At 38.5% G+C, this 25,754-nt stretch overlaps 2 protein-coding genes across 2 annotated transcripts in view; both read right to left on the bottom strand.

The window, feature by feature from the left end:
- Positions 1 to 25,754, bottom strand: part of SPAG1 (sperm associated antigen 1) — a 41,031-nt gene that overhangs the window by 15,235 nt on the left and 42 nt on the right. The window contains exons 2-12 of the mRNA XM_080609994.1: positions 19,014 to 19,155; positions 18,324 to 18,483; positions 17,848 to 17,970; positions 13,917 to 13,984; positions 13,410 to 13,528; positions 12,791 to 12,896; positions 11,291 to 11,421; positions 9,658 to 9,764; positions 7,238 to 7,400; positions 2,538 to 2,966; positions 2,058 to 2,157 (exon numbers count right to left, since the gene is read on the bottom strand). Coding sequence (XP_080466120.1) covers positions 2,058 to 2,157; positions 2,538 to 2,966; positions 7,238 to 7,400; positions 9,658 to 9,764; positions 11,291 to 11,421; positions 12,791 to 12,896; positions 13,410 to 13,528; positions 13,917 to 13,984; positions 17,848 to 17,970; positions 18,324 to 18,483; positions 19,014 to 19,153 — 1,646 coding nt within the window. The 5' untranslated portion in view covers positions 19,154 to 19,155. The remainder of the gene's footprint in view (positions 1 to 2,057; positions 2,158 to 2,537; positions 2,967 to 7,237; positions 7,401 to 9,657; positions 9,765 to 11,290; positions 11,422 to 12,790; positions 12,897 to 13,409; positions 13,529 to 13,916; positions 13,985 to 17,847; positions 17,971 to 18,323; positions 18,484 to 19,013; positions 19,156 to 25,754) is intronic.
- POLR2K (RNA polymerase II, I and III subunit K) lies at positions 21,431 to 25,602 on the bottom strand. Its single transcript, XM_080609995.1, has 4 exons — positions 25,388 to 25,602; positions 23,464 to 23,527; positions 22,610 to 22,702; positions 21,431 to 22,152 (listed from the first exon to the last, which is right to left on the bottom strand). The coding sequence occupies exons 1-4, from the start codon at positions 25,418 to 25,420 to the stop codon at positions 22,130 to 22,132; spliced, it is 213 nt and encodes a 70-aa protein (XP_080466121.1). The 5' UTR covers positions 25,421 to 25,602; the 3' UTR covers positions 21,431 to 22,129.

Genomic DNA, 25,754 nt, shown 5'->3' with positions numbered 1-25,754 from the left:
CCTCAGACTCTTCTCTCCCGGCAAGTGCTCCAGAATTCACAACCACCTCAGTGACACTTCACTGAACTCACTCACTCCAGTTGATCGCTGTCTTTCTTGTACTGGGGAAGCTCAAAACCAGCACGGCTAGACAACATCTAATTTAATTAGATATTGTCTAACAAGTGTTGAGTACAAGTGGATAATCACTTCCCTCAATCCAGTGGCTGTGCTCCTGTTCATATGAAACCCAGGAGGCTGCTGGCTGCCCCTTCTATAAACTGGCTTTACACCATTACTCCTCCTAAAGCTAGAGAAACAAAGATTACTAAAAGAAACATTTCCAATTTCCATTTCATAAATATCACCAACGTTCCATTTCTCTTTATGTTGCTGGATGCATTTGAAAAATACAACAGCACGCAACATCATAGCCCCTACAAACCTCTGCAAAAATGCTTGACATTCTGTAACTCAGAAGAGTATTGATGTGATTTCAGGTTCCTAACATCAAGAAAAAAATAACCAACGATAAGTAAGTTTGGAGGAAGCCACGGCCTGAAGAATAGCATCAGTGGTAATGGGAAAGTACAGTTAGAATGCAACTATACAGCCAGAGACCAAACCACACTACAGTACTAAATAAATTAACATTAGTGCATAGAAGCTCTATTTCACCTCTGTAGTAAGAATCAAAGGCACTACAAATCAAGAGTCTTGAGACAAAGGGAGATCCAACAGAGTGGGGTTTATATACTTCTAAGCCCTAAATAGCCAGAACTCAGTAAAAGATAAATGCTCAGTACTTATTTTTATGTCATGAATATAAGCACTACACTACTTTTTACTATGAAATCAAGTAACCTATTTGTAGATCATTCTTTGTGTTGTGTTGCCTAGAGAACATTTAATTGACATTTCCCAGTTCCTGGGTATTTGTAGTTTTGCTTCCCAGTCTAAATTACTTCTACCTCTGCTGTGCTCACTAAATATCATGGCTCCTTGTGTATCTGTAAAATATGCATAACATTAGGGACACTATCATTAGGCAGTAAGACAATAAGCTTCCAACTGGTAAGAATCCAAAACCCCCAGTCCTATTACTAATTTCAATCGAAGTCTTACATACTTCAAACCTCCTGAAGAGAAAAACGTGATGGCTGTTAAGTATGCCACCTTGTTTTACCAGCCAGCTGTGTTTGGTCCTGCACCTATTTTAACAAAATATTAACAAGTCTTTTTTTTTTTTTTTCAGATTACATTTTCAGAAAACTTTTATGTCAGGCAGAATATATACAGTAAGGCAAATATTTAATTAAAACAAAGGTACTTTATTTTTAGTTTCAGATTTGCAACAGTTGAGTTATGCTGTAAAAAAAATTATTAATTAGTATGATTTCTAACTGCCTTGGGATCCTTTTTTGCATGTTAGGCGTCAGTCTTACTAAGCCTAACTATGAAAATATAAAAAAAAAGACTTCTAGAAATACACTAATAATTTAGTGGAAGGCAGTGTTTCAAAGTTGTTGAAGGTGTCTAATCTTCTCTAACTCTGGTATCCTTAAAAGCCACAATAAGCAGAAAGGATTTTAGCTCAATTCCTGAACAGCTGTTTATAACTATGACAAGTATGTATTAAATAAAAACCCAAACCAAAACAACAAACCAAACACAGAGAACACACACATGTACACCATGCACATGCTTGAAAGCAATCTCCAACACTGTGATAACCATCTGGCTTAACAAAGCTTCTGCACATAAGTTATTACAGAGCATCACTGAAATAAACCTGCATTTGTCTTAGAAGTTTTAATCCTGATATGCATTTCTGCGTACACAAGAAGCCTAACAAACAACTGCACTCATGTAAGACAGTAAGTTAAAAGCTGCTCTGCCCCTAGGTTCCATGTGATTGTTTACATAACTGACAAAGATCTCTTTTATTTAGAGAGATCAGATTTAGGGAATCAGTCTTTACTGACTGTTCTAAGTCAAACTGCAATAACAATATATCAGTTAAAATGTTTACTCATCATCAGGAATGTTGTTGCCCTACATGGGAGGTTGCAATTTACCTGTCACAATCCTGAATGCAGCCACTGCAGTTCCCTTCTTTGAGGTAACATGCTGCTCTGTTTGAGTACAAGATACTTAAATCATCTGGACTTTGTTCTCCTAGAAGAAGTTACAATTAAAATCAAAGATGGTTACTAAAATGACATTCAAAAATTAAAGACTCGCATACCGTGACACTGTAGTGATGCAGTTTGCTGACAGTGCAAAGCTGCAAGAAGCTTTCCTTTATCACGTCACTTAGAATATGTAATTATTCAAACACATACATAAATACAAAGAGCTCTGCCCTAGGAAGTTGCAAGTACAGTTTCTGTCGTAATCTTCTATTTTGTGCCATGTAAACTGTCCTCCACTGAAATGACAAAGAATTTACTGCACAGTAACTCTTGCCAAAAATCCAGGGATAGGCTAGGTTAGTTCATTTGTATTTCTTTTAAATAATCTAAACAACAATCCTAGATTTAAGGTATTACACTCACCTAGACCAGTGACATACTCAATTGCTTCCGAGTATTTGCACACAGCTTCTCCAAACTGTCCACTCTTAAATAACTCGTTTCCTTCACTTTTTAGTTTTGCTGCAGCAGGAGGAAGTGAAATGGAATTGCCACCACCAGCCGACTGAGACCCTGCTTCAAGCGATCCGGAGACCTCCTCAGCTTCAGGGCTTTCAATTTTTTGATGACTGTGTAAACAGCCATTAACTTCACCTTCACAGTCTGACAACTGCCTTTGTGTATTTTTCTCTGATGTGCCTTTTTTTAATCCGCTCTCAGTGGATTCCTTCTGCTTCTGCGTCTCCCTGTCCTCCGCCTTACTGCCCCCTCCTTTGCTATGAAACTTTCTCTGCGCGTTGCCCATCGCAGCCTCCCTCGCAGCCGCCTTTCCTTCGACTGGCACGCCAATTTCTACAAGGAAGTTAATGAGCTGAGTTAGAGCTTGCATCATCAGGAGAAACTATCGTCCTGGCAAAAGAGGGGCGCACAGCTAAAGACCAAATCCTTCAGGCATCCTAGTGTTATGAAGATCTATTTGCCTTAGAAAACACTTCCAAGAACACAGATAAATTTCCTACTTACAGCTAACTTGCAATTATTACTGAGAAGGTATTACTATGAAAAGTCATTTCCCCTCGCCGGGCACACTAGGAACCCCTGTTCTGTGGTGTCAGAATGGTACAGAGTTCACCTTGAAATTAACTCTTTACATACTGGCTATTGCAATATTGGTACTTCGATTTTCCGTGACCAAATCAAAATGCTTGCATGTTGAAATTAAAACAGACTGCTAAGAAACCAGTAATGTTGCACACTTCAAAACTCTCAAATACAACATAGGAAGCATAAAAGCTTATAAATCATTCTCGAAGAGGTTTCATTTAAACATAATGTCAAAAAGCCTTTTACAAATAATCCTGATGATTCAACTTTCACTATTCTTTATTACTACTCTAATTCAGAAAAATCATACAATAAGAGTATCAGATATTAACATATATACTGCTTCTTCACCCGAATTCCTACCAGATTGCCACCACAGTATTCAAATACAGATTTCTGCAGAAAGCCTGACTATTGATAGTACCAGTCACACAAAGGCAACCCTGTGTTTGGTATTCTGAGGTGCTGGGATTTCACCTTCACTTAACTTGATGTGTTCGTCTGTCCAACAGCATTTTTTCATGCCTTTGTATATTGCAGTGACACTTCCAATAATTCAAACTAAACTTATGAAGTTAATTTAATATGGATGAACTCCAGGTCGTTCCAAATTACAGAATTATTATTTGTTTAATGAACAAAATGCTACTGAAATCAAACTGAAAAGAATGGCAAAGCATAAGATGTTTAAAAACAATAGATTCTCTTGTGCCTAATAGACAAAAGCTCCAACTGTCCTTCCTAGCTCTGGTCTCTGTCTTGAAATACCATGTTTAATAATAAGTTCATACTACTCAGTGGGAACAATGATAGGATACATCTATTCTACTCACACAGACTCTTTTATAAAACTTAAAGTAAATTATTTCTATTTGAGACGTACATCCATCCATGCAGTTTGGCAGTGCCAAATATGCCAAAAAGGTTTAAAGTCTATTTGGTTGAGAGAATGAGGGGGAAAAAGCTAGCTAGGCCGATGAGTGAAGCCACTGATAGTATAATAGCAATTTCCTTAGGATACATGCTAAAATACTTTTTGCTTTACATCCACCAAAACAGACAATACTCTGTACACCTTCTAGTAAAATAAAGGAAAAAAAAAAACCCCAACATTTTAAATGTCATGGACAAACAGGCAATTTGACAAGATTTTAGAAAACACAGTGAAACACCCTAGAAGCAGAGCCCAGCTTTCTGAGCCACAGAAAAAGCAAGAAAAGCCAATAATGTATGAATAATGACAGATGACGTGAAAGTCATTAATATGAACATCACTTCCTGACCACAGCAGAAAATTTCCTGAAGATAAAGTGCACAGAACTGATCCTGGATAGACAGGATACATTTATAGCCTTTGGAGCCCTCCTGATTATACGAGTAGTTATAGTTAACTGGTTTAGCTGTCAGGTTATGCTAACTGCCTAGGTATTTCTGAACTGAGTGAACACCATGCACGAAATCGCTCAGATATATTTCTCAAATCTCATTCTCACTGTTTTTCACTTTCAGTCTAATAACATAAGCACTATTCTTCTATTGGTCTCTGCAGCGAAATATACTAATGAAAGCAGTATTCCGGGCTTGTCCTAATAAAAAAAAAATTAAAAAAAAAAATCAGCACTTACAAACTTTTCTTAAAAAAAAACCAACCCAAAAAAGAAACCTCTGGATAGATTATAAATTCCAAAGAAAAGTTACAGAAAAGTAAAGTAAAAAAGTGAAAAGTCTGGGCAGGATTTTGACTAGAATGACAGCAAATACAAACTAGCAAGAATTTTAATTTATGTTACCATTAAAATAGCAAACTTAAATTGGAAGGAATGTCATTAAACAAAAGCTACTGAATACTCTAAAAGGAATATTTGTTTGGGTGTTTTTAATGGATGACATTGTCTTTCATTTAAAATTAGTTTCCAGCTATACAAAGTTTTTATTCTCCAGAAGCACGGCACAAAAATAATGGTGGCAGAATGAAAAGTATCTAAGTTCAGTTCACAGTTAATTCATTTATTACAAAGCCAGGAAACATTTCCAAGTCTTTTATCCACACTGGACTAGCTATATATGAAGGCAACTGGAATGGTCCAAATCTCCACAGATTAAAGTTTAATAATAATTTTTATTTTTCTTTTTTTTCGTATATAGTCAGCAAATTTTTATGAATTAAAAGGGCTACTTAAAATACATTTATCTTTAAACCATATTTATCACTGTATGACTTCTATAAACATGTCAAAATATCAGGTGCTTTGTCAAACACATACATGACCTTTAGTTTTTACAGTGCCTGAATGCTAGTTTTTACAGTCTTAAGACATAAGCAATTTTCCGTTTCTATTGTGCAAAAAGGATTTACTTTTTCTGTCAGTTACACAGAAGATGAAGAGAGACTACACTCTTTATATATACTGTTTTGTCTGAGAAATCAACTCTTCAGAGCTGAAGAAAACAAAAATATTTTGTTGCTTTTCTTCCAATCTCCATGCTATAAGTTTAGTAGGAATGCACAAGGCTTACCAACTAGAATGTGAAATCAATGTGACTACACGACTGGACTACATGGACTACTGGACTGACTGTGACTACATGACTAGATGTATAGAAATGACAGATAAGACGTTTAGTTTATTTATTGCTGTTAGGCGCATGGAACATACCAGATTTATTCAATAACTGATCTGATTTTATATTTGCTTCTAGTTGTACTTGAAAACAGAGTAACCTATGAAGGTGCTTGTCTCCTAAATCTCAGAAATGCTTACATGAACACATGTGACATTTATGTCAGTTGACAATCCCCTGTTTAAAAGCCTAACCTTTCATCAACAGAATGGGAGTCTTCCTATGGAGCTGGAAGGCACTTAGTCATCTCAATGCTCCCAATGAAAGCAGCCCCAAATTGACCAGTATTTAAGACTAAGGACATGATCCGTCCTTTCTTCCAGGGTTTTAGCTGAGGTGACTTAGTAGATACCTACTGGTTTTGAAAAATATATTTTCCTTAAATTTCTTTGCAAATAAGGCATTATTAACTCACACATGCACAGTTTAATATTTACAATTAACCTGTAAATCCCACACACTGATTTAATTTCAAGATAAAGAATTACATAGACAACAGAAAACACAAAAGTCACAGTTGTGAAGCCACATTACCTTAAGGAACCAACAGAAAGGAGAAAGGGTGGGAATCAACCTAAAGATGTCACTCTGTCGAAGGCCGGAGCCCAGACATGCAGCTGAATCTAAAAACAACCTGCCAGTGCAAGCCTCAGTAGCACCTATTGCTTCCCTTCCTCCTACAAGTCATGTATTCTGATTATACCAGTAGCTTCATCTCAGGAGTCTTGCAGTTATTCAGACACTAATCCAGGAACAGGAACTGCATTCAGCTGCTTGGAAACTATATACAGTACAAGAATTACATATTGTTCACCTCTAATACATACTTTCAGACCAGATGATCTCTTAGGTTAAAAAAACCAAACAAACAAACAAAAAAAAATCGATAGATTTCTGATAGATTCCAAAACAAACAACAGCAAAATAACCAAATTACATGCCACGTGGTTATTTTTACACCCTTTGATCCAGTTATGGGAAGAAATATGCAGAAGAAAAATGCAATGATGGGAAGGCAGGAGACCTGTGTGAGAGAAAGAGCTAAGGAACACAATGTTCTCTAACACCTGAGAACATTCCCAACTGGGTCCACACCAAAGGATAGGTATAAAATTACACAGGACACAGGGAAGTAGGTGATTTATAGCAATATTTTCCATCCATCTGTTATACCCCTTCTAGAAATAATTCCAAAGATGTGTAATAAAACTGGATTCTAGATTTCACACAAATTTAAGTAGTGAATGCAATTTTAGTCTTCAAACAAGCAAAATTCTATGAATTTTGCAAAATTCATATTTTGCAAATATGGATGAATTGTGTGAATAAAGATGGCAATAACAAAGGCAAAGATTTTTTTCCAGATTGGAAGTAAATAGAAAGTGATATGACATTACCTTTATTTCCACTGCTTCTTTCACATTCAACTGTATTTTCCCCTCTTTCTTCCTCACTTTCTGAATCCTCTATGTCTTGAATAAGTATCCTTTTTCCTTTGCCTTGAGTCTCAGATACAGGCTTTAAACCTTTCAGTTTCTTTTCAACCTCTAGCAGATTTTTCTGCAATATAAAAACACAGAAAAAACCCATGACATCGCTTTTCCAAGAGGCAGTATCAAAACCAAGATTAACACTCAACTTCTGTCTCTTAGAAACTCGGAAGATATCACACAAATACTTTCCTTGAATGAACTGTTTAAGGAAGAGAAAAAAACCAAACAAAAAAACCCAAACAAAACAAAAAACCTAACACAAACAACCAAAACCCAGAAAGAAAAAAAGCAAACTGCATTATTGCAGTATCTGGCATGGTCTACTCAGAAGAGTAAGAAAACAGATTATTTCTAGTGGAAAACAGATTATACCCAGAATCTCAAAAAAAGCCCTAAAATCAATTTATCAAAATTTATGCTATGGTTTCTGGCAGTTAGCAGAAGGACACTGTTGAATAATGAAAAGGTTTGCTCCTCTTGTAAGAACTGCAAATTAGATGACTGAACAGCCTCTCATTCCATAAACATTTTTGATTACTCAAGAAAAAATACTCCAACTGCACTTTACACTTCCAGAGCAGAGACCCAACATTATGCACTATTTTGAATTTAATTCAATGCTGTAAAAGGAAATGCCATTTCAGTACCCACTTCCTCAAGAAAAAGATGAAACAAGGACAGGAACAGGCAATGATTCATGTGAACAAAGTATATTGAAGAATTCCAGTTAGTGACAATCAATCTACCTTTATATTACTGACTCTGCACATAAACATTAACTCTACATGTGTTCAATACATTCATATTTATCTGAAGAGGGTTTTGAGGATCCTCCAAGCAAAGAGCAACTGACAAAATTCCCTGCCGAGCACTTGTCACTTCTAGATGTCTCAGCCAAGGCATAATAGCTGGCACAGATCAGAACAAAGTACAGACATCTGCTTTCAGCTACAGAAGCATTACTCACCAAAGCTACTAATGAATTTACATCTCTCGAAGAGTACTCAAAATGAGCGAGTACCTTATGCCTGATATTATAACAAGTCTCAGTACAGATTTGACAATCTTTTCAGACTGTTACAGAGTTTGTCAACACAGACTCACAAGCTATTTAGTGGTTCAGTCTTGCAGACTGAAAAAAAAAATCCCAAAAGCCCTTTTAGAATTCAGATCTAGAGACAGGTGTTTAAAAAGAAAGAAGGGCAGGGGGAAATGAGGCAGGTTGATTCCTTGGTTGATATGCAACTCTGGAACAGGACTCTGGACAGGAATTCAGCTCCAAGAACACTCTGAAAGGGATGAATGCTGTATATGGTGAATTTGACATAACAGGCTTGGACCTCCCTCACTGGTTCAAGCAATAGCAGTGACCATATAATTCCATGGAAAGAAGTAGCAAACAGCAGGTTGATAGCAGGTCAAAATGTGCCAACAGAAGCTGAACAGAATTCAGGTGATGAGGCAATTGCACAGCATCCAGAAGTCATATGTAAAAAAAAAAAAAAAAAAAAAAAGGCAAGGGAATGTAGCAGTTTGATGGATTCCTAATTGACAAAGAGACATTTTGTATCAGAACTGCCTGGTACTGAAGATTCTCAGGACACGCAAAGTCCAAATGCAAGACTTAGGTTCTAACCCACAAAACACCACTAAGAAGCTACCAATGAAAGGACACAAACAATCCTCTCCAAAATAGCTGAAGTAATAGTCGTACAAGGACCACATCCTGACCTTGAATTTCCAAAAAAAGCTTCTGGCTGTCTTAGATCCAAAATTGGCTAAGGAGGGTCTGGATTCATCAGAAGGTATGAAAGGTTTTTCATGCTAGCCTGGAGGTGAGAAACGAGGATTTATAACATCACGCTGAACTGAGGACAGAACCCAGGTAATCTCCTTTTAGGTTAACAATAAAAGCTTATCATCTCTTGTTTTTTCGTGTGAATTACATGTCAGGTTTAAATATACCTATCCCAGTGGATCTTCTTGAGCCAAATGTCCAAGTCACTTTGATCAGCTAAGACACTAATACTGTAATCATGTTCAGCAGCAAAAATTCAGGCACCTAAATTACACTGGTAGAGAAGACCTGACTGCCTACAAGTTCTTACAATTAAGTAGTGAAGGTACTTCAGTAGGCTGAAGGTCTGGTCACATTCAAGTACCTAATTTCCACCACAGGTACCTATGTGGTCTTGAGAAACTGCTGTCACAACAGAGCACGTCCTCAAAACTCATACTCAAATCAAACAATATAAGCTGTACACACTTCATGCTACAACTGCATACATCCTGTTGCTAGTCATAGTCAACTCGTTGGTCTTTACCTTAGCTATAGTGTTTTGTGGTTCAACACACAATACTCTGTTCAGGTCCTCTATAGCTGCCTGGTAATTCTGCAGCTGACTGTGTACAGTAGCACGACGCATCAGAGCTACAAAGGAACAAAGAGTATTATTTATGTATTCGAAATGTAAAGTGGATAAAAATACACTTTTTTCAAGGATTAACCAGTTTTTAGAATTCTGCAGTTACTTTATAATGACTGTATTAGCGTATCTGTTCTCTTGATCATTTTTAATGATGCAATTTCACATAACACCTTTTGAGATTTCCAACTCTTCCCCTCCACCCATGCAAATATAGCCATTTCCTTCAGAAAAGATTTAATCAGCAACTTTCATTCTTTTCATGTTGCTTTTAAAGTAATAAAGCTTCAGTGAGGGTATTATGGAAACAATGCATTGCATGAATAAAAGAGGGCTTAAGTCATGGAATCATAGAATCATAGAATAGTCAGGGTTGGAAAGGACCTTAAGATCATCTAGTTCCAACACCCCTGCCATGGGCAGGGACAGCCCACACTAAACCATGCCACCTAAGGCCTCATCCAACCTGGCCTTGATCACCGCCAAGGATGGAACATTCACAACATCCCTGGGCAACCCATTCCAATGCCTCACCACCCTCTCAGTAAAGAATTTCTTCCTTATATCCAATCTAAACTTCCCCTGTTTAAGTCTTAACCCGTTACCCCTTGTCTTGTCACTACAGTCCCTGATGAAGAGTCCCTCCCCAGCATCCTTGTAGGCCCCCTTCAGATACTGGAAGGCTGCTATGAGGTCTCCACGCAGCCTTCTCTTCTCCAGGCTGAACAGCCCCAACTTTCTCAGCCTGTCTTCATACGGGAGGTGCTCCACTCCCCTGATCATCCTCATGGCCCTCCTCTGCACTTGTTCCAACACTTTCATGTCCTTTTTATGTTGAGGACACCAGAACTGCACACAATTCTCCAAGTGAGGTCTCACGAGAGCAGAGTAGAGGGGCAGGATCACCTCCTTCGACCTGCTGGTCACACTCCTCTTGATGTAGCCCAGGATACGGTTGGCTTTCTGGGCTGCGAGCGCACACTGCCGGCTCACGTTCATTTTTTCATCGACCAACACCCCCAAGTCCTTCTTCTCAGGGCTGCTCGGAATCTCTTCTCTGCCCAACCTGTAGCCGTGCCTGCGATTGCTCCGACCCAGGTGTAGGACCTTGCACTTGGCATGGTTAAAGTTCATAAGGTTGGCATCAGCCCACCTCACAAGCGTGTCGAGGTCCCTCTGGATGGCATCCCTTCCCTCTGGCATATCAGCCGAACCACACAGCTTGGTGTCATCGGCAAGCTTGCTGAGGGCGCACTCAATCCCACTGTCCATGTCACCGACAAAGTCATCATATGAAAAACAAGTTAGCCCCATGCTACCCATTACAGATCAACAGAATGAACTGCATAAAACTTCCCTGACCTCAGAAATACTATTAAAATTACTTTGGGGAGCTTGTCTGTTTCCTTATTCATACTTGGACCTGATCTAAAGCTCAGTTAAGTCAACAGACCACATGAATAGAAATGTACTATTTTATTTGCTAGAAATAATATAACACATAGAAGAGCGAGTTTATGTTCTCCTTCACCTTTTATGTTGCCAGGTTCCATATGTAGTACCTTCTCACAGTCCTGCAAAGCACTGCCCCAGTCTTGAAGTTTGATTTCTGCTTGAGCTTTGTTGTTATATGCAGCCGCAGTGGGTATTACTGATATACTTCTGAAAGAAGGGAATATTGACCATGGTAGGCTCATAGCTAGAAAGCCCAAATGTAGAAACCCTTCACTATTAGAAACTGAAAACAGTATTATAACAATATTAATACTGATACTCTAAACTCCCTCCTGTGAGACCAGAGGCAATCATTCACCAACTAGATTTATCATCTTCAGAGGTCTCTTGCTTGCCAGGTCTTAGATCTGAGAAGCTGCAGAAAGATGCTATGGCTCACCTATCACTTAAACTGTTACCTCTTGCTACCATCCATCCAGTCTTGAATAAAACTGCTAAATGAAACCTTTGAGAGTATCAAGAATAACTACAGAGCTTTGGAAGTTATAACAGGAGGGCACATGGGCTTCTCCTTGATCTTGCTTGTAAAAGGGAAAGACTCAGGTGTCAGTGGATGAACTTTCCAGGTCTGGCTATGTAGCTGGTATTGTAGGCATGGCTTTAATTTCTATAACAACAGGATCATCTCTGACGAACAAGGACAACTGGGATGCATACAACATAGTACAAGAGAATCTGCCCACACCCTTGCTAACCTAGCAAGAAGGACTCTGTTCACTGTGAAGAGGGGACAATAGGGAAGTGCCAGGGTGACAGCATACTGCAAGAGATATAAGGAAAACTTTCTTCACCATAAGGGCGGTGAGGCACTGGCAAAGGTTGCTCAGAGAAGCTGTGGCTGCCCCATCCCATCCTTCTCTTCCTGTTGTCATCTATTCTGTCCATCTTAAACTCTTCTTCTTTTGAAATAAATACAACAGAGATCTTGTAGCAACAACCTCTATTAATATAAAGCCAAAGTCTGAATGTAGTCCACTGAGCACTAAATAAGGTAACCTGAAAGAGTCTTATTTTTTTTAATCCTCTGTTTATATACTCTTTTTCTGGACTGCTGCTTATTACAAACTGCATTACGGTGGTGCTGTACACAGTGATTTTTCTTTCTCCTAAGAAGAGATTATTAAATCAATTTTACTTATTACCAATTGAGGCAATCCTACCAATATGGTTTATTACAATTAATTTGTAATGAATTTAGTTTCTCAGCACACTGCTTATCCTTTTATTTTTGTAAACTTGTCTTTGACTCTCACAGGGTTTGAAAAATCTGAAGAAGTTTGTGATACCTGCAAATTACATCCCATCACTATTTAACCATTTCTCTTCCTGATAAATAAAAATTACTATCAGGATGCAACAATGCTTTAAGGACTCTTCTGTCAAACCTTTTTTCCCTTTTAAAAAATAATCTAATTGTCACTATTTGTTTCAGTAAGAAGCTGCTTTAATTACATTGCTCTAAAAATAATATTCACAATAGCCATTAAAGTGAAAGAACACAACAGTATTTACTCACCGAGTATAATATGTCACTGCTTCCACATAATCACCACTGGCAAAGGCTTCATTGCCCTTTTCTTTTTCACGAGTAGCAATAAAAATCTTCTCTTTCTTTGTCATGCCTAGAAAAATAAATATTTGTATGTAACAACAACTAACAACCGGCACAGATGCAATCAAAACACTATCAGCTAAATTATTCTGAATGCCATAATCTTTATTATTTTTTAAAAGAACATGACTTACTAAAAGACAAATTTGTATTGTATTTTCTAGAATAAAAATTATTCTAAATTATTCTAAAAATAATTCTTCCGATGAGTATTAAAAATGCAAGATGAAAGCACCCAGCTAACCTCTACCACTGGTTTGTAACAGATGTATGCTCTGCTTCTTTACCTAGCACTCTCAACCTAAACAAAACACAAATATTTAACTGATTATTAACACCAAGACTAGATTTTATTTCAAACATGGCTTCAAGTTCAGTTGACCTCCTAACAACGTTTAGCATCTCTAGGGGCTGAGAAACAGATAGAAACCTTCAACTCTATAATATGCTTCTTTGATTTGCATTCACACTCTACAACACTGTATTACAATTAAAGAAAAATTGTATGTTTCTAAGACATTACCAGTTGTGTCTATTTTCTTTTTGATTACAGGTAGACTTGGCCTGCTAAAGAATCTTGCTTTTGAGTTACTTTCTTCGCAGCTTTCATCAATTTTTAAACACTCCTTTTCCACATCGAACCTTAAATTAATAAAATTACAGATTTAATAATGCTGCATAGCAAGACTCCTCTACTAATAGAAAGGCTTACTATATTTCTATTATAAACCAAAGGAAAAGAGAGTTTAAGGCTGTGTTCAGTTATCCATGACTACTTAGGAAAAAGATGTTTAATCTTACCTCCTTTCCTTGTGTTGGCTTCTTTTGCATGTGTGTGCTTGTTCTGCTTACACATTACCTCCTCTCTCCCTCATCCCTTCTGGTTAAAATCAACCAAACCAAGAAAAATGTCTGCCTCACCTCATTGCCATTGCCCCAGAAAAGACAGGTAAAATTGTTAACTGAAACAACCAATATTCCATTTAACAAATAAATAAGATTAAATATATATATAAAGGATTTAACATACTTTTCCCATTCACTGTAATCCCGTGGTGCGTTTTTCTTGTTTCTTTCTTTGTTTTGTAAATTTTTGTTCTAAAAAAGAAACAGCCAGCCTGTAAAACAAGTTTTTGAAGTGGAAATTCACAGCCTTTTGTTTTGTTTCTGCAATACATATTCCTAGTAACTAACACTATTCATGACTCTTCTCAGCATAGTCTTCAAAACTTTATTTGTCTTGCTTTAAAGAAAATCTTTGTGTATTTCACATATCCTAGTAATCTGAGGAACTCTTCAGCCTCACGCTTTATCTTCACTGGCCGGTTATATGTCACAGAGGAATAGGATAAAACTTTCAGATAGGAGACTGCTCTTCCCAATTAGTATCTTGTGCTGCCACCTTGCAAACCATCCTTTCAACACAGCAAGGGAAAACTCAGTGTTGGGAAAACACAGCCTTGCAATGAGGTGTTTGGCATGGAGATCGAAACAGTAACCTTGTTTTAGGCTTGCCATTCCCAAGATAATGCAATGTACAGACTAATATTGTCCCTGGAACCCTCACAACAAATTTACAATGTTTTGACTTCAAAATAGCGTCTGGACTTCTTTTGACTATTTCACATTCCATTCAAGCAAATTCCCGAGATAATTTATGCTCATTCTAGCTTTTAAATAAGCTCCATCATTGAGGTTTGCCTTACCTAAAATTTATCCTTAGGACCTTCCTGCAACAATCAGTCCCAATAACAGATTCAACTAGCTTGTATCACAACCCATCTCCTACACTAATTGCACCTATTTCCATAGCTGGCACCTTTGTCAACCCTTCTACCTCTGTCCTGAAACTATGTTTCTGCCATGTCCCTCCCTTCTTGTTGACTTCAACAACATTTAATAGCAAGGTGTGGTTCCAAACAGGTAGAACACTCAGTTCAAAATATTACCATCTACTCTGTCCTGGCTGTTCAGCCTTCCTACCTTGCAATCCAACATTCACTGAGCTGCACTGCAATTGTTTGTAGAGTTACAGATTTACAATTATCTGGGATCAAACATACAATCTGATAGAAATTGCAGCACAATCCCTAAATACCTGTACCAGTTTAACCGAGCACATGATAAACTGGACCAAAGAAACAAGCAGCAACCTCTTAAACTAGCTTTACCAGTGGTGACACTATAACAAGGAAATGCCTCTGCAGTTGAAGTAAACACCACAGTTTACATAATGCAAATGTGGCCCTTCCTGTAAACACTTCTAACTATAAAGTTAGGTTACACAAACTTTTACAGTATGCAACTTCAGAATTACTCTTAATGTTCTCAGTTTTTACAGAAGCTTCCAGGCCAGGCTGGACAGAGCTTTGGGCAACATCGTCTACTGTGAGGCAACCCTGCAGGGGGGTTGGAACTAGATGATCTTAAGATCCTTTCCAACCCAAACCATTCTATGACAAGCTAGACAAAATGAGAAACACATTTTGTCTAAATGCATGTTTGGAGGAGGTAACTCCTAAATACGGCTTCCTGAAACATGAGTTATCATTCTACATCCTGGCTTATATTACAAACTTAGGAATTTAATAAATGTTTAATCTTTTTTTCAAACAAGAAGTCCTTATCCTAAATGAACACAAAAATAGTGAAACTCTCTGAAGAAAACTCATTTAAGGTATTTACTAATGCAACTTTAATTTAGGGAGAAAACTACAGCATGTGAATGCTTCATCTCTGGCGCTGTTCAAGGCCAAGCTGGATGGGGCTTGGAGCAACCTTGTCTAGCGGAAAGTGTCCCTGTCTGTGGCAGGGGGGTTGGATTTAGATGATCTCAAGGTCCCTTCCAACCAAACTGTTCTATGATTTTATGATTCCATGTCCTTTTAAGGAGTAGGCAGAAGAGTTTACTCAAAATGCACAATTTTTGAAGTTCTAGGTCTCATTCTTGGGACCACTGTAACCACATTGTGGCTCCAGGAGAGTCAGGAATTTCTCAATGAGTAATACTTCCGAGCATCCCATCCAAGAGGCTTTGATGAAAAATGTTCATTTGCATACTATGGAACTGAAACAAAAAAATCTCTGCCCTTGTCCTCTTTTTGCCGCAACTCACAATGCATTGATCCCACAGGTTTTGAAGCCCAGTAAACAATTTCTAGACCAAATATCAAAACATGGACTGGCTTCAGTTCAGATGACACAGAATTAGGCCTTGGTTCTCTTCTGGGCTCTGTGTTATGGTGTAAGACATTACTATTCGGTGTCAGCTAACCAATATTCCTTTTTAATTCAGAAGATCCAAAATATATGAAGGCGCTACAGATACTATCACAGGGGATTTCTGTAACATAGAACTTGGACTTTAGTGTGAGGAGGTATCAGAAAACAGAAATCTTTCTGGAATAGTATTAGGAACTGTGTTTGGCAAAGGAACCCAAGTCTGCTGGAATCCCATCAGTAGTCATTTGGAAGTATCTTTAAACCGATGCTTTAGTTCTGTCCTGGAAAAAGTGAAGCAGCAAAAATAACAGTTAAGCAATGTGGACAGTAAAGAACAGTAAAACTCAAGCTGTCTCTCCAGTACTCTTTTCTTTTGGGGTATACATATAACCTCACAGTCCTGGGCAGTGTGAAAGAAAAACAGGGGTATAAGAAATTTCCATACTGTGTTAAAGAGGGAAATATGGCATAAAGTTCACTCTTTTCCTATTCATTTTTCAAAAATCTTCCCCATGACTCCACATCAATAAAAAGAGACCACCATCTAGAGTTATATGCTGTTAGTAGTGAATTAAAACTGTACCTGCATCAGCAAGAAAATCTGGTTACAGACACAAGATGCTTTCATTTACCAAACTTGTACCCATTGGTACAATCTACTGTTTTAGGGTCAGTAAGGTTTTCCAGAATTGGCTTCATTGAAGATACTGAACTTTTTATGCATCAGAACAGATGAACAGCCTCCAATCAAATAACAACATAAAATTATAGAAGGGTTTATGGATTTCCTTCTAGCAGAAAGTAGAAATTTATCATCCCAACTTTGTACTTGATACCACATTGCAAAATTATGTGATGCCAGTGTAAATAATAATTACAGTCATACATGACTAGCAAAAAACTGTTTAAAATCTGTAAAATTACACACAGCTTTATCAGCAAGAAAGAAAAAAGAAAAAAGAAATAAAATCTATATTTACAGGTATAAATTTAGTGCATACTATAGAAACAGCTTCTCTTTATTCAGTATTGATCTAGTAGTGGTATAACTGCACTGCTATATTAAAAGACTGAATTTTAAAACTCTTCCAGGACAGGTTACAATTACTTCAGAAGCCATCTGCTTGGACAAAAGGAATGGAAATCATACACCACAGGTAAGGCATAAAGCTGTATCTAGGTTTTCTGTGTAATAAAGATAACACCTCAGCCTTGTATGGAAAACAAAAGTTATAATAATACATAATTATTCCAATAAATGTTGTCAAATTATCAATTAATAAAAATTATCACATGACCTATAAGGATCCTTCAATAAAATTTCTCACTTCCAAACTTCAAAATAAAAAGAGTATTTATTTTAGACTAGCTCCTGTCTGGTCTCATGGAACAAAAGCCTACTGGCAGCTGGAGAAAATCTTGTGGCATAGCTTCTCCAAAAGGAACCTAGTTCATATGCTTAAACACCCCTTTGAAATGTGAATCAAAGAACATAAAAGGGCATTTAAGAAGATTTGCTCCAGAGTGATTTCTTCATCAGAATTAAAACATTATTACAAGACACCTGTTAGTACTAAGGAGGCACATTAGTCTTTTGTAGAGGAACTTAAAAGGTTTTTATTTCCTGGTTAACAAAATAAAATTAGTAAGAAAGGCTCAATGCCTGGAAGTCTATAGAGATGAGATGTCCAGATTTTAGAAAGGTATATGATTAACACACATTAGAAAACTAGAGATACCTGATTAGCAGGAAAACAACTGGAACAACGAATAGGAGGCAAATTATCTTGTCTTTCATGTAGTGGATCTGTTCTCAGGAATTGTGGTTTCTTATAATCTTCATTCATTTCTGTTACCCAGCTCTGAAAAGAAATAAATATCTGTACGTTAAAGTAGTAAAGCAGATATACTTCATAGTCCACAATAACACTAATAACTATCCTTATAATGCACTGCTTTTAATGGTGAAAAGCAATTAAGACAAAAAACAATTGTGCTTTTTTGAATAAAAAGAAATCCACCAAAAAAAATTTGTAGAGCTAAAAAGGAGAGTAAAGATTCAATGACACCAACTCAAGAAAATGAAACCCCCACCATAATCTTTTGATCACTTTCTCATCAAATCAATTACATTCTACTTATGCACAAAAAGAGGAAGATTGATACATCAATGAGATTGTATTACTGACCATTACAAATTAGAGTTATACTGTACCATCAGTTCACCATTAATTGTCTCCCATTCTTCAGCTGTGAAATCAGAAGCTGTGGCTGCAGGCTTTTCTTTTCTCAGAGCTCTGCTTGTTGGATCTAAGTGTTCAATACGCTTTTCACAAAACAATGTAAGTTCAGGATAACATCCCTCCTCACCAGACCTTTAAAATGCAAAGAGATGAAAGTTACAGAACTGAACTGCACTGCATCTTCCATATTTCTCTTCATGTACAGTCATCACAGAGACTGCAGAGGACTATTTTCCTGTTACAACTGAATTCTACTATAACCAGAAAATTCCAGTCAGTTAGGCTTCAACCACTTTCCAATGCACATACATACACAGTTCAAAATTATCATCACAGTGCTCAGGAAAAAATGATTGTGTTTTTTTCTGTAGAAGTTAAACAGGAATGGCATCTGAAATGACCACACTCAGGCAAGACGGCAGTATTTGAGAAAAACTTGCATTGGGTTACTCAAATCTTTTGGATGGTTAGAACAAGACTTGGATTTCTAGCATTATCATTTGGATACTTTCAACATAATTACTTTAATTTTGTTTTTTAATTTTTAAATTAGAAAGTCACAAAAAGGTTCAAGACAAATAGAATATTTAGGTACAGGTTCTGATAAATTTTACAGAGCATTAACATAATTAGTAATGAAGGTAAGAAAATATAATGTTTACCTTAATATCCTGAGAATCTTTTCCAGGTGTTTAACATCTGTGCATTTTTCAATGAACTTGTAGTCCAGGTGACCAATAGGTATTTGAAATGTTTTAGTGGTTCCTTGGTCCATAAAAAATGGTAGTGACTCATCACCCATAACTAAATATTAAAAGGGAACAAATGTAGCGATTCTGTAGGCACTTAGTTATATTTTAAAGCAATGCTAATTTAAGAAATAACCCTACTCATGCTCGGAAGTACTACTCTGTTATGCAAGGAGAACTATGGCCACAAAAGAAAAAATTCAAATTTTAAGACATGACCACACAAACTGGTTTTGACAGAGGTTTGCTTACAGAAGTACAGTTATGAGATATGCTTTGGAAAAAAGAATATGGACAAGTCTACTGATTCTGCAAGGCAGAACATGTCAGAAAGAGTGCTTAACGATATCAACTTTTGCCTACTAGATTCCCCATTATTCTTTAAACACAATATGGTACTATCTATTTTAAGCAAGTGTGGTGTGGATGGTGCAGTACCATTTACTTTTTTTTCAGAGGCAAGATGTTAACCAACAGTGCATCTAATGGAATGATAACTTTTGCCTTCTCTTTAGCCAAAATAAAACCAATTGTCTTTCTTCACTAATTGCATTTTCTGGACCTCTGATTATCTTAGTTTACTAATCTAAACCTTTTCCAGTAAGTCTCTAACCGATGAAATGAGGTTTTCAAACGGGACACCTCCTATCTCCCTGTACCTTTGAACTGCTTATCTGCATCTTCTTCTATTTTGATTCCAAGCTCTGTGAAGCAGACATTCTTTTTTTTTTTCCTCCCCATGTTATATAGTGCTTAAAGTGGTAAGTTATTTTAACAAGAGCAGCTAGCTGGTATGCAGTAATAGCAACGTATGAATATGAACTCAATTAAAGTAACATAATTACACACATTAATTTTTAGTAGCACAAAAAAGTTTATTATTTAAGCGGTACTCAACTGTAACTGGTAAATAGGTATTGTATAAAGACAGGATTCCGTCCTGAGAATGTGCAGTTTCAGTAGAGGAGGAACAGAGCAATACAGGAAACAACAAGAGTAACAAGCGAGAGAGGCACTCATCACAGACTGCAGCACTTTCTCCCGTGTCAGTATTGCCGTAGCTGTCAGGGAGCTGGCCGGAGCAGCTCTCGAGACACGCGGTGACGCGGACCGCTCGGTCGCAAGGCACCTCCGCAGCCGAGCGCTCTCCTCTCCTGCGGGCAGCTCCCCGCAGCCGCACCACCGAGCTGCTCTGACAGTGCCGCCTTCACCCCCGGCGTCAGGAATCTACTTTAAAGCCGACACCGCCGGCTCCCCTCGCACAACAGCGCGGCCAGCCGGTCCCTAGCAACTGTTGCTACGTACAACATGGTGGCCGGCAACGCGCACGGACGGGCGCAGGATAACGGCAGGGCAGCGCAGCTGCCCGCCTCGGTGACGGCCTTGCGAGGCTTCCGAACAGCCCCGCTGAGCTCCAGCAGAGACACTAGCGCAGCGGACACCCGCACTCACCTGCCTGGTGCCGCACTGCCTCCCGGAGACGACCGCAACCCAGACTTCGCCTCAGCCGGAGAAAGCCCGCCTTCCGCCTGCCGCTGCGCATGCGCTGCTGAGACGTGTGTAGCGGAGGCTGCGGGGCGGGAACGAAACGCTAAGGAGAGCGGCTTCGGGGGCGTTCCTCGCCCTCCACCGCGTGCCGCCGGGGTCACGGCACAGAAACACAGCATTTAGGTTATGTTTTATTAAAACTACAGCCCGGTTTGTTTTCAATGTAGTATTTTATTTAGCTTAGACCAACCAGTGCCCTCTCAACGCTGGTACCTACAGCGGTACTGCCCTGCAGCCCCCGGCACTGCTCTGTGAAGCAGGTCTGCACCACTTCCTGATGGCAGCAAATGCTCACCTCTGCCTTTGCCCACAGCCCCCTAGAGCCCGTCCCTTCGTGCCACCAGGCCGCTTGCAGCACGAAGACTGCCCTTTCCGCAGCGGGCAGCTCTCAGAAGCCTTCGAGCCCTTCGTTGCTGCTGTGCAGGCACATGCTGCACGCTACGTGTGCCAGTGAAGAGAACAAACTGATAGCAATGGTGTCGTAAAAATGCCATATTCTTATGCATTTACACTGAAGTGTATCTGGCTTCCAAGAAATGAGATAAGAAATGTATTTATAGCTAAGATGAGATAAGATACATAAACTTTATCAAACAGCTCCAAAATATAATCTGAAGAATGCTTTTTTATCAGCTGAAATGACTCACTGCAGTTCATTTATGAGCCAGTACACGGCCATGCAGTCCAGCACAAGGATACCTCACTAAGATAAGATAATGATAAGAGATAAACCATCTTAACACACACTACAAACAGATGAAAAAAAAGTACTGGCTCATCAGTACAAAACCACTTTGATCTTTTTATTTACAGACCACTGAGAAGCCACCAAAGAAGCAAAACAAGATCCAATTTTGGTTTGGGACACTACGCAAATTATAGCACAGATCTAATTCTTCCCTTGAGCACAACCAAGACAAGTAGCACACTGGGAATTCCTGTTTACACATTGTTCCTGATGTTTACCTTGTCTCCCCTCTTTTCTGAGAGATTATTTTTTTGACATTTTCTTTACAAACAGGTGCCTGAATTGGGTGCTCTTGAGTCCTTTGAGATTTGCTCTTTTGAAATGCAGATCTGCGTTTCAGGCCTAGCCTTGTGTAACCTGTTTATTTTCAGTAGAATTTATTCAAACCACTGTTATTTTATGGAGTCTATAGGAGCCCAGAGAATATGTAACAGAAGTTAAAATGCAAATAAAGTTTAGATGAGAGTAATGAAAACAAGGTTAATTCAAAAAGAACACAATACCACTTAACTTAAAAATGACCACTGCATACTCCAACTACAATTTAAAGGACAAGTTTAGAAATCTATTGCTGGAAGACAATATAGACATAATTCAGCATAACATTAAACTTTAATATTTCAATCTCTTAAAACACAAATAACAGTGTGCATTTGCACATGAATGAATTTACAAAGCAAAGTTATCAGAAAGATTAAACTGCCTCATGACATCACTATATCTTCAGCAGACATCATCGGGCATCAAAAACCACCACTGGAATAGCGCAGTTAAAGAAAAAAAATATGTTGTGGTTGAAAAAAAGATAGGGGGGAAGAAGACTGTCTAAATCTAAAATCACAGCTAACTACATAAAAGCATTTCAAAACTCATCTTTAATTAACTCCACATCATCTTTCTTCTCTTAAAAGGCTGAGTAATACCAACAATCCATAGTACACCACTGATGCGGAGATCACCACCCAGCATACTATCATAGCTTATTATATTTTGCATAGAAAATGTCAAAAAGAGAGAAAGTGCCAGGAAAAAGTACAAGGTGCCAAATCACACTGCAGAGATTTCCCTATAGTACTTTGCTCTACTATACTGATTTCTGGCCTTGAAAGATTCTTACATCATTACTAAAATCTTCCATTCTGTTTCCCTTATATATACCTTGTCTCCATTCACAGCTTCCCAAATGCTGTCAAGTGCATGTGTAAAAGGATACATCTTTTTGTCCTTTTCTTGTACATTATTCTGTAGCCACATTCTCTGCATCTGATGGGATCTCTTGCCTTTATTTCATTTTCTGTATGACATTCTGACATGATGGAGGAAGATAAACGGAGTGGGTAAACAAAACCAGCAACTTTCAAAAATCGTAACAGTCCAATTCCTATTTGTGGCAAATGTAACAAAAACCAGTTGCAGTGAGTTTGTAGCAAGAGCTGAATGGTATCAAGATACTGTGTAAAAAAAATTAACAACCTTCAGTTCTATTAAGATCAAAGAGGATCTTGCTAAAAATCGCCAGATTATTACTGTACAGAATATATTCCACTCTTGATACAACTAGACCGCCTACTAATGAAATCTTCAGCTCATCCTCCCAAACCCCCAAGTTTATTTTCTTTAAGACAAAATATTTCAGGTATTCCCAAAGTAGTGGCTCAAAATCACCAATTTTTAAGTTGTTGACTTATGTATAGATAAGAGAGAATTTGACTACTGCACTTCAAGAAAAGATGAGTAACCACAAAGCATTTTCAAAAAACTCCTGAAGTGCACTAAATAGAAGGTCCACTGTCTGCACCACAAGCAGACACTTGGAGAAAGCATCCCCTGGAGGTGGATGACCTCCACACAGCAATCTCCACAAGCTCTCATGAATTACTTCCACATCGCTATCCAAATACACCCCATGTATGTGGTACCATCAGTGTGTAAAACTTTAAAGAACACCAGGATCCACACTACAACTATTCGTATTTATACACTCTTCAGTATAATGATTAGGCATTCTTCATTATTAAAACACCAGATCTCCAGTAACAAGTAAAAAAATTGACATCTTTTCTTTACCTCCACAAATGTAAATCATTGGCTGCTGCTTTGGAGGCTGAACATCCTTCTGTGAATCCATGCTCTAAACAAAACACACATGCACATCAAGTACTTTTTTCATTACTTTCTCAAGGCATACATAATCATTTCAATATCTCAGTCTAAAGCTCAGCTTCTCAAAACCAAAGTAACATCAGGTTTCTCAGAGCTTTACCAATCTGGTATAGAAAACCTCCAAAGATCATAGAATCATACAACAGTTTGGTTGGAAGGGACTTTCAAAGGTCATCCAGTCCAACCCCCCTGCAATGAAATATCTCCAATTAGATCAAGTTGCTCAGAACCACATCCAGCCTGGCCTTGAATGTCTCCAGTGACAGTGCATCCACCACCTCTCTGGATAACCTGTGCCAGTATCTTACCACTCTCATTGTAAAAATTTTTCTTCATGTCCAGCCTGAATCTCCCTTCTTTCAGTTTAAACCCATCACCCCTCGTCCTATAGCAACAGGCCCTGCTAAAATGTCTCATCTTTCTTATAAGCCTCTTTTAAGTACTGAAAGGCTGCAATAAGGTCTCCCCAGAGTTTTCTCCAGGCTGAACAAGCACAACTTTCTCAGCCTTTCCTCATAGCAGAGGTGCTCCATCCCCCTGATTACTTCTGTGGCCTCCTCTGGACCCTCTCCAACAGGTCCATGACTTTCCTGTACTGAACAGACAGCACAAAATTTTCTATTTAACGAGATTTTAAACATTAAAACCCAACTAATATTTTATTCCTACCTCTTGCCAATGAAGTACTAAAAACATAAAAAAAAATATTTATGTAACACTATTATCAACAGTGCTATCATAAAACAAGATAAGCCTTGCATTTTCCCTTTCCCCCTCTGATACAACACTAGCTAACCTAATCTACCTTTTCATTGATTTAAGGAATTATAAATCCTTGGAATAGACTGTAGGTAGAAGAATAAGACGAATAAAAAAAAAAGGGGGGAGAGGGGCAGAGAGTAGAAATTCCACCCTCAGAATCCTAACATAGGTGTGCACAATCACCAAACTGATCAAGAGTTTGGTAATGCAGTGCTACTCTTCAAACACTTCTTAATGCCCTATGACATTTTTGATTGTTTGGATTCGCAGTATCAGACTAAATAGTTACATATCCTCCAAAAACATGCTACCAAGCTTTAAGTAATCCTATTCTAACACAGAAATATGGCTGCAACCGTAAGTTTCAAGGTTGTTACTGTAACCACTAGACAGATAATCAACATTTTTTTTCCACACAATTCAAGACTAGACTAGGATGTGAGTATCTCCTTGTACATGTTTTTTTAATCTTCTGAGGTAGCTGTTCTGCCTGACAGAGGAGACAAAGATTCCTAACCCTTATGCCAGTGAATTGCTTCATAATGCTTCTTTATAAGCATGACTCTTGGCTGCTTTTGCTTAATATTACAATAAGGATTATTTCCCTATCTTCACAGTTGTTTGAGCTAGGGTCTTGAAAATAGAATGATAGACTTGCCAGTAGCAGTTCATCCTGTTTAAGAGTCTGGTCAGCATTTAACAAACCACCTTTTTAAAAACCCATCATGCCACTGAACTTAAGAGATAATTCACTAAACTCTATAGCTTTCAAGTAAGGTTTTGCTCTACCTTAACCACAGTGGCATCTTGATCCACAGGTGTTATAGCCTTTTTGTGTCAGTACATTATAGTAAGATAACATTATAGTGATAATTATAGTAATAATACATTATAGTATATACTATAGTAATCCATTAGCACTTGAGCAATTTCCAAACCAGAGAGCTGAACTATGGAGGGACCACAGCTGCAGCGGCATGCTCATGCAGCAAATTAATACTGCTGCTAAAGACTACAGCTACGTATTTTGCAGTGAGATGCCGTGGATGGGCCGGCCTCCACGTACCCTGCAACTACAAGTGCTGCCGAGGTGCCACATGCAAAAGGCACACAGCCATGCATCCGGGTGAAGCCGCCATCTACCGCCGACAGACGCCGGCCGCGCTATTACGTACCTGTGAGAAACAAACCCGCTACTTCACGTCCCGTAGCACCCACGGAGAAGGACGGCCAGCCGGCCTTCCTCAAAAGCAGGCACCCCAGCCCGCCCCAATTCCGCACAGGAGCATCCACTACCCCCCGGGGGGCTTTTACGCAGGAGAGAAGGCCGAGGCTAGGCCAGGCCTTTCCCTACTCGCCACGGTCTCTCCACTTCCCCGCTCCCGCTCCGAAGGGGCCCTCAGGCTCCGACGGGAGGATCCCAGAACCCCCAA

This window comes from Psittacula echo (assembly GCF_963264785.1).
Source record: "Psittacula echo genome assembly, chromosome: 2".
Classification (NCBI taxonomy): domain Eukaryota; kingdom Metazoa; phylum Chordata; class Aves; order Psittaciformes; family Psittacidae; genus Psittacula; species Psittacula echo.
The sequence above is the reverse complement of the archived record's forward strand: the minus strand, read 5'-3'. Positions and strand labels throughout refer to the sequence as shown.

Bases quoted from the DNA above. Each gene is read 5' to 3' on its own strand.
- POLR2K (XM_080609995.1), bottom strand. From the start codon at position 25,420: ATGTGGCACCTCGGCAGCACTTGTAGTTGCAGG. The intron at 23,528-25,387 runs GTACGTGGAGGC...TGTTTTGTTTAG, and splicing joins GCAGCACTTGTAGTTGCAGG to AGCATGGATTCACAGAAGGA. The intron at 22,153-22,609 runs GTATCCTTTTAC...GCGCTATTCCAG, and splicing joins CAAGAAAAGGACAAAAAGAT to TGGTGGTTTTTGATGCCCGA.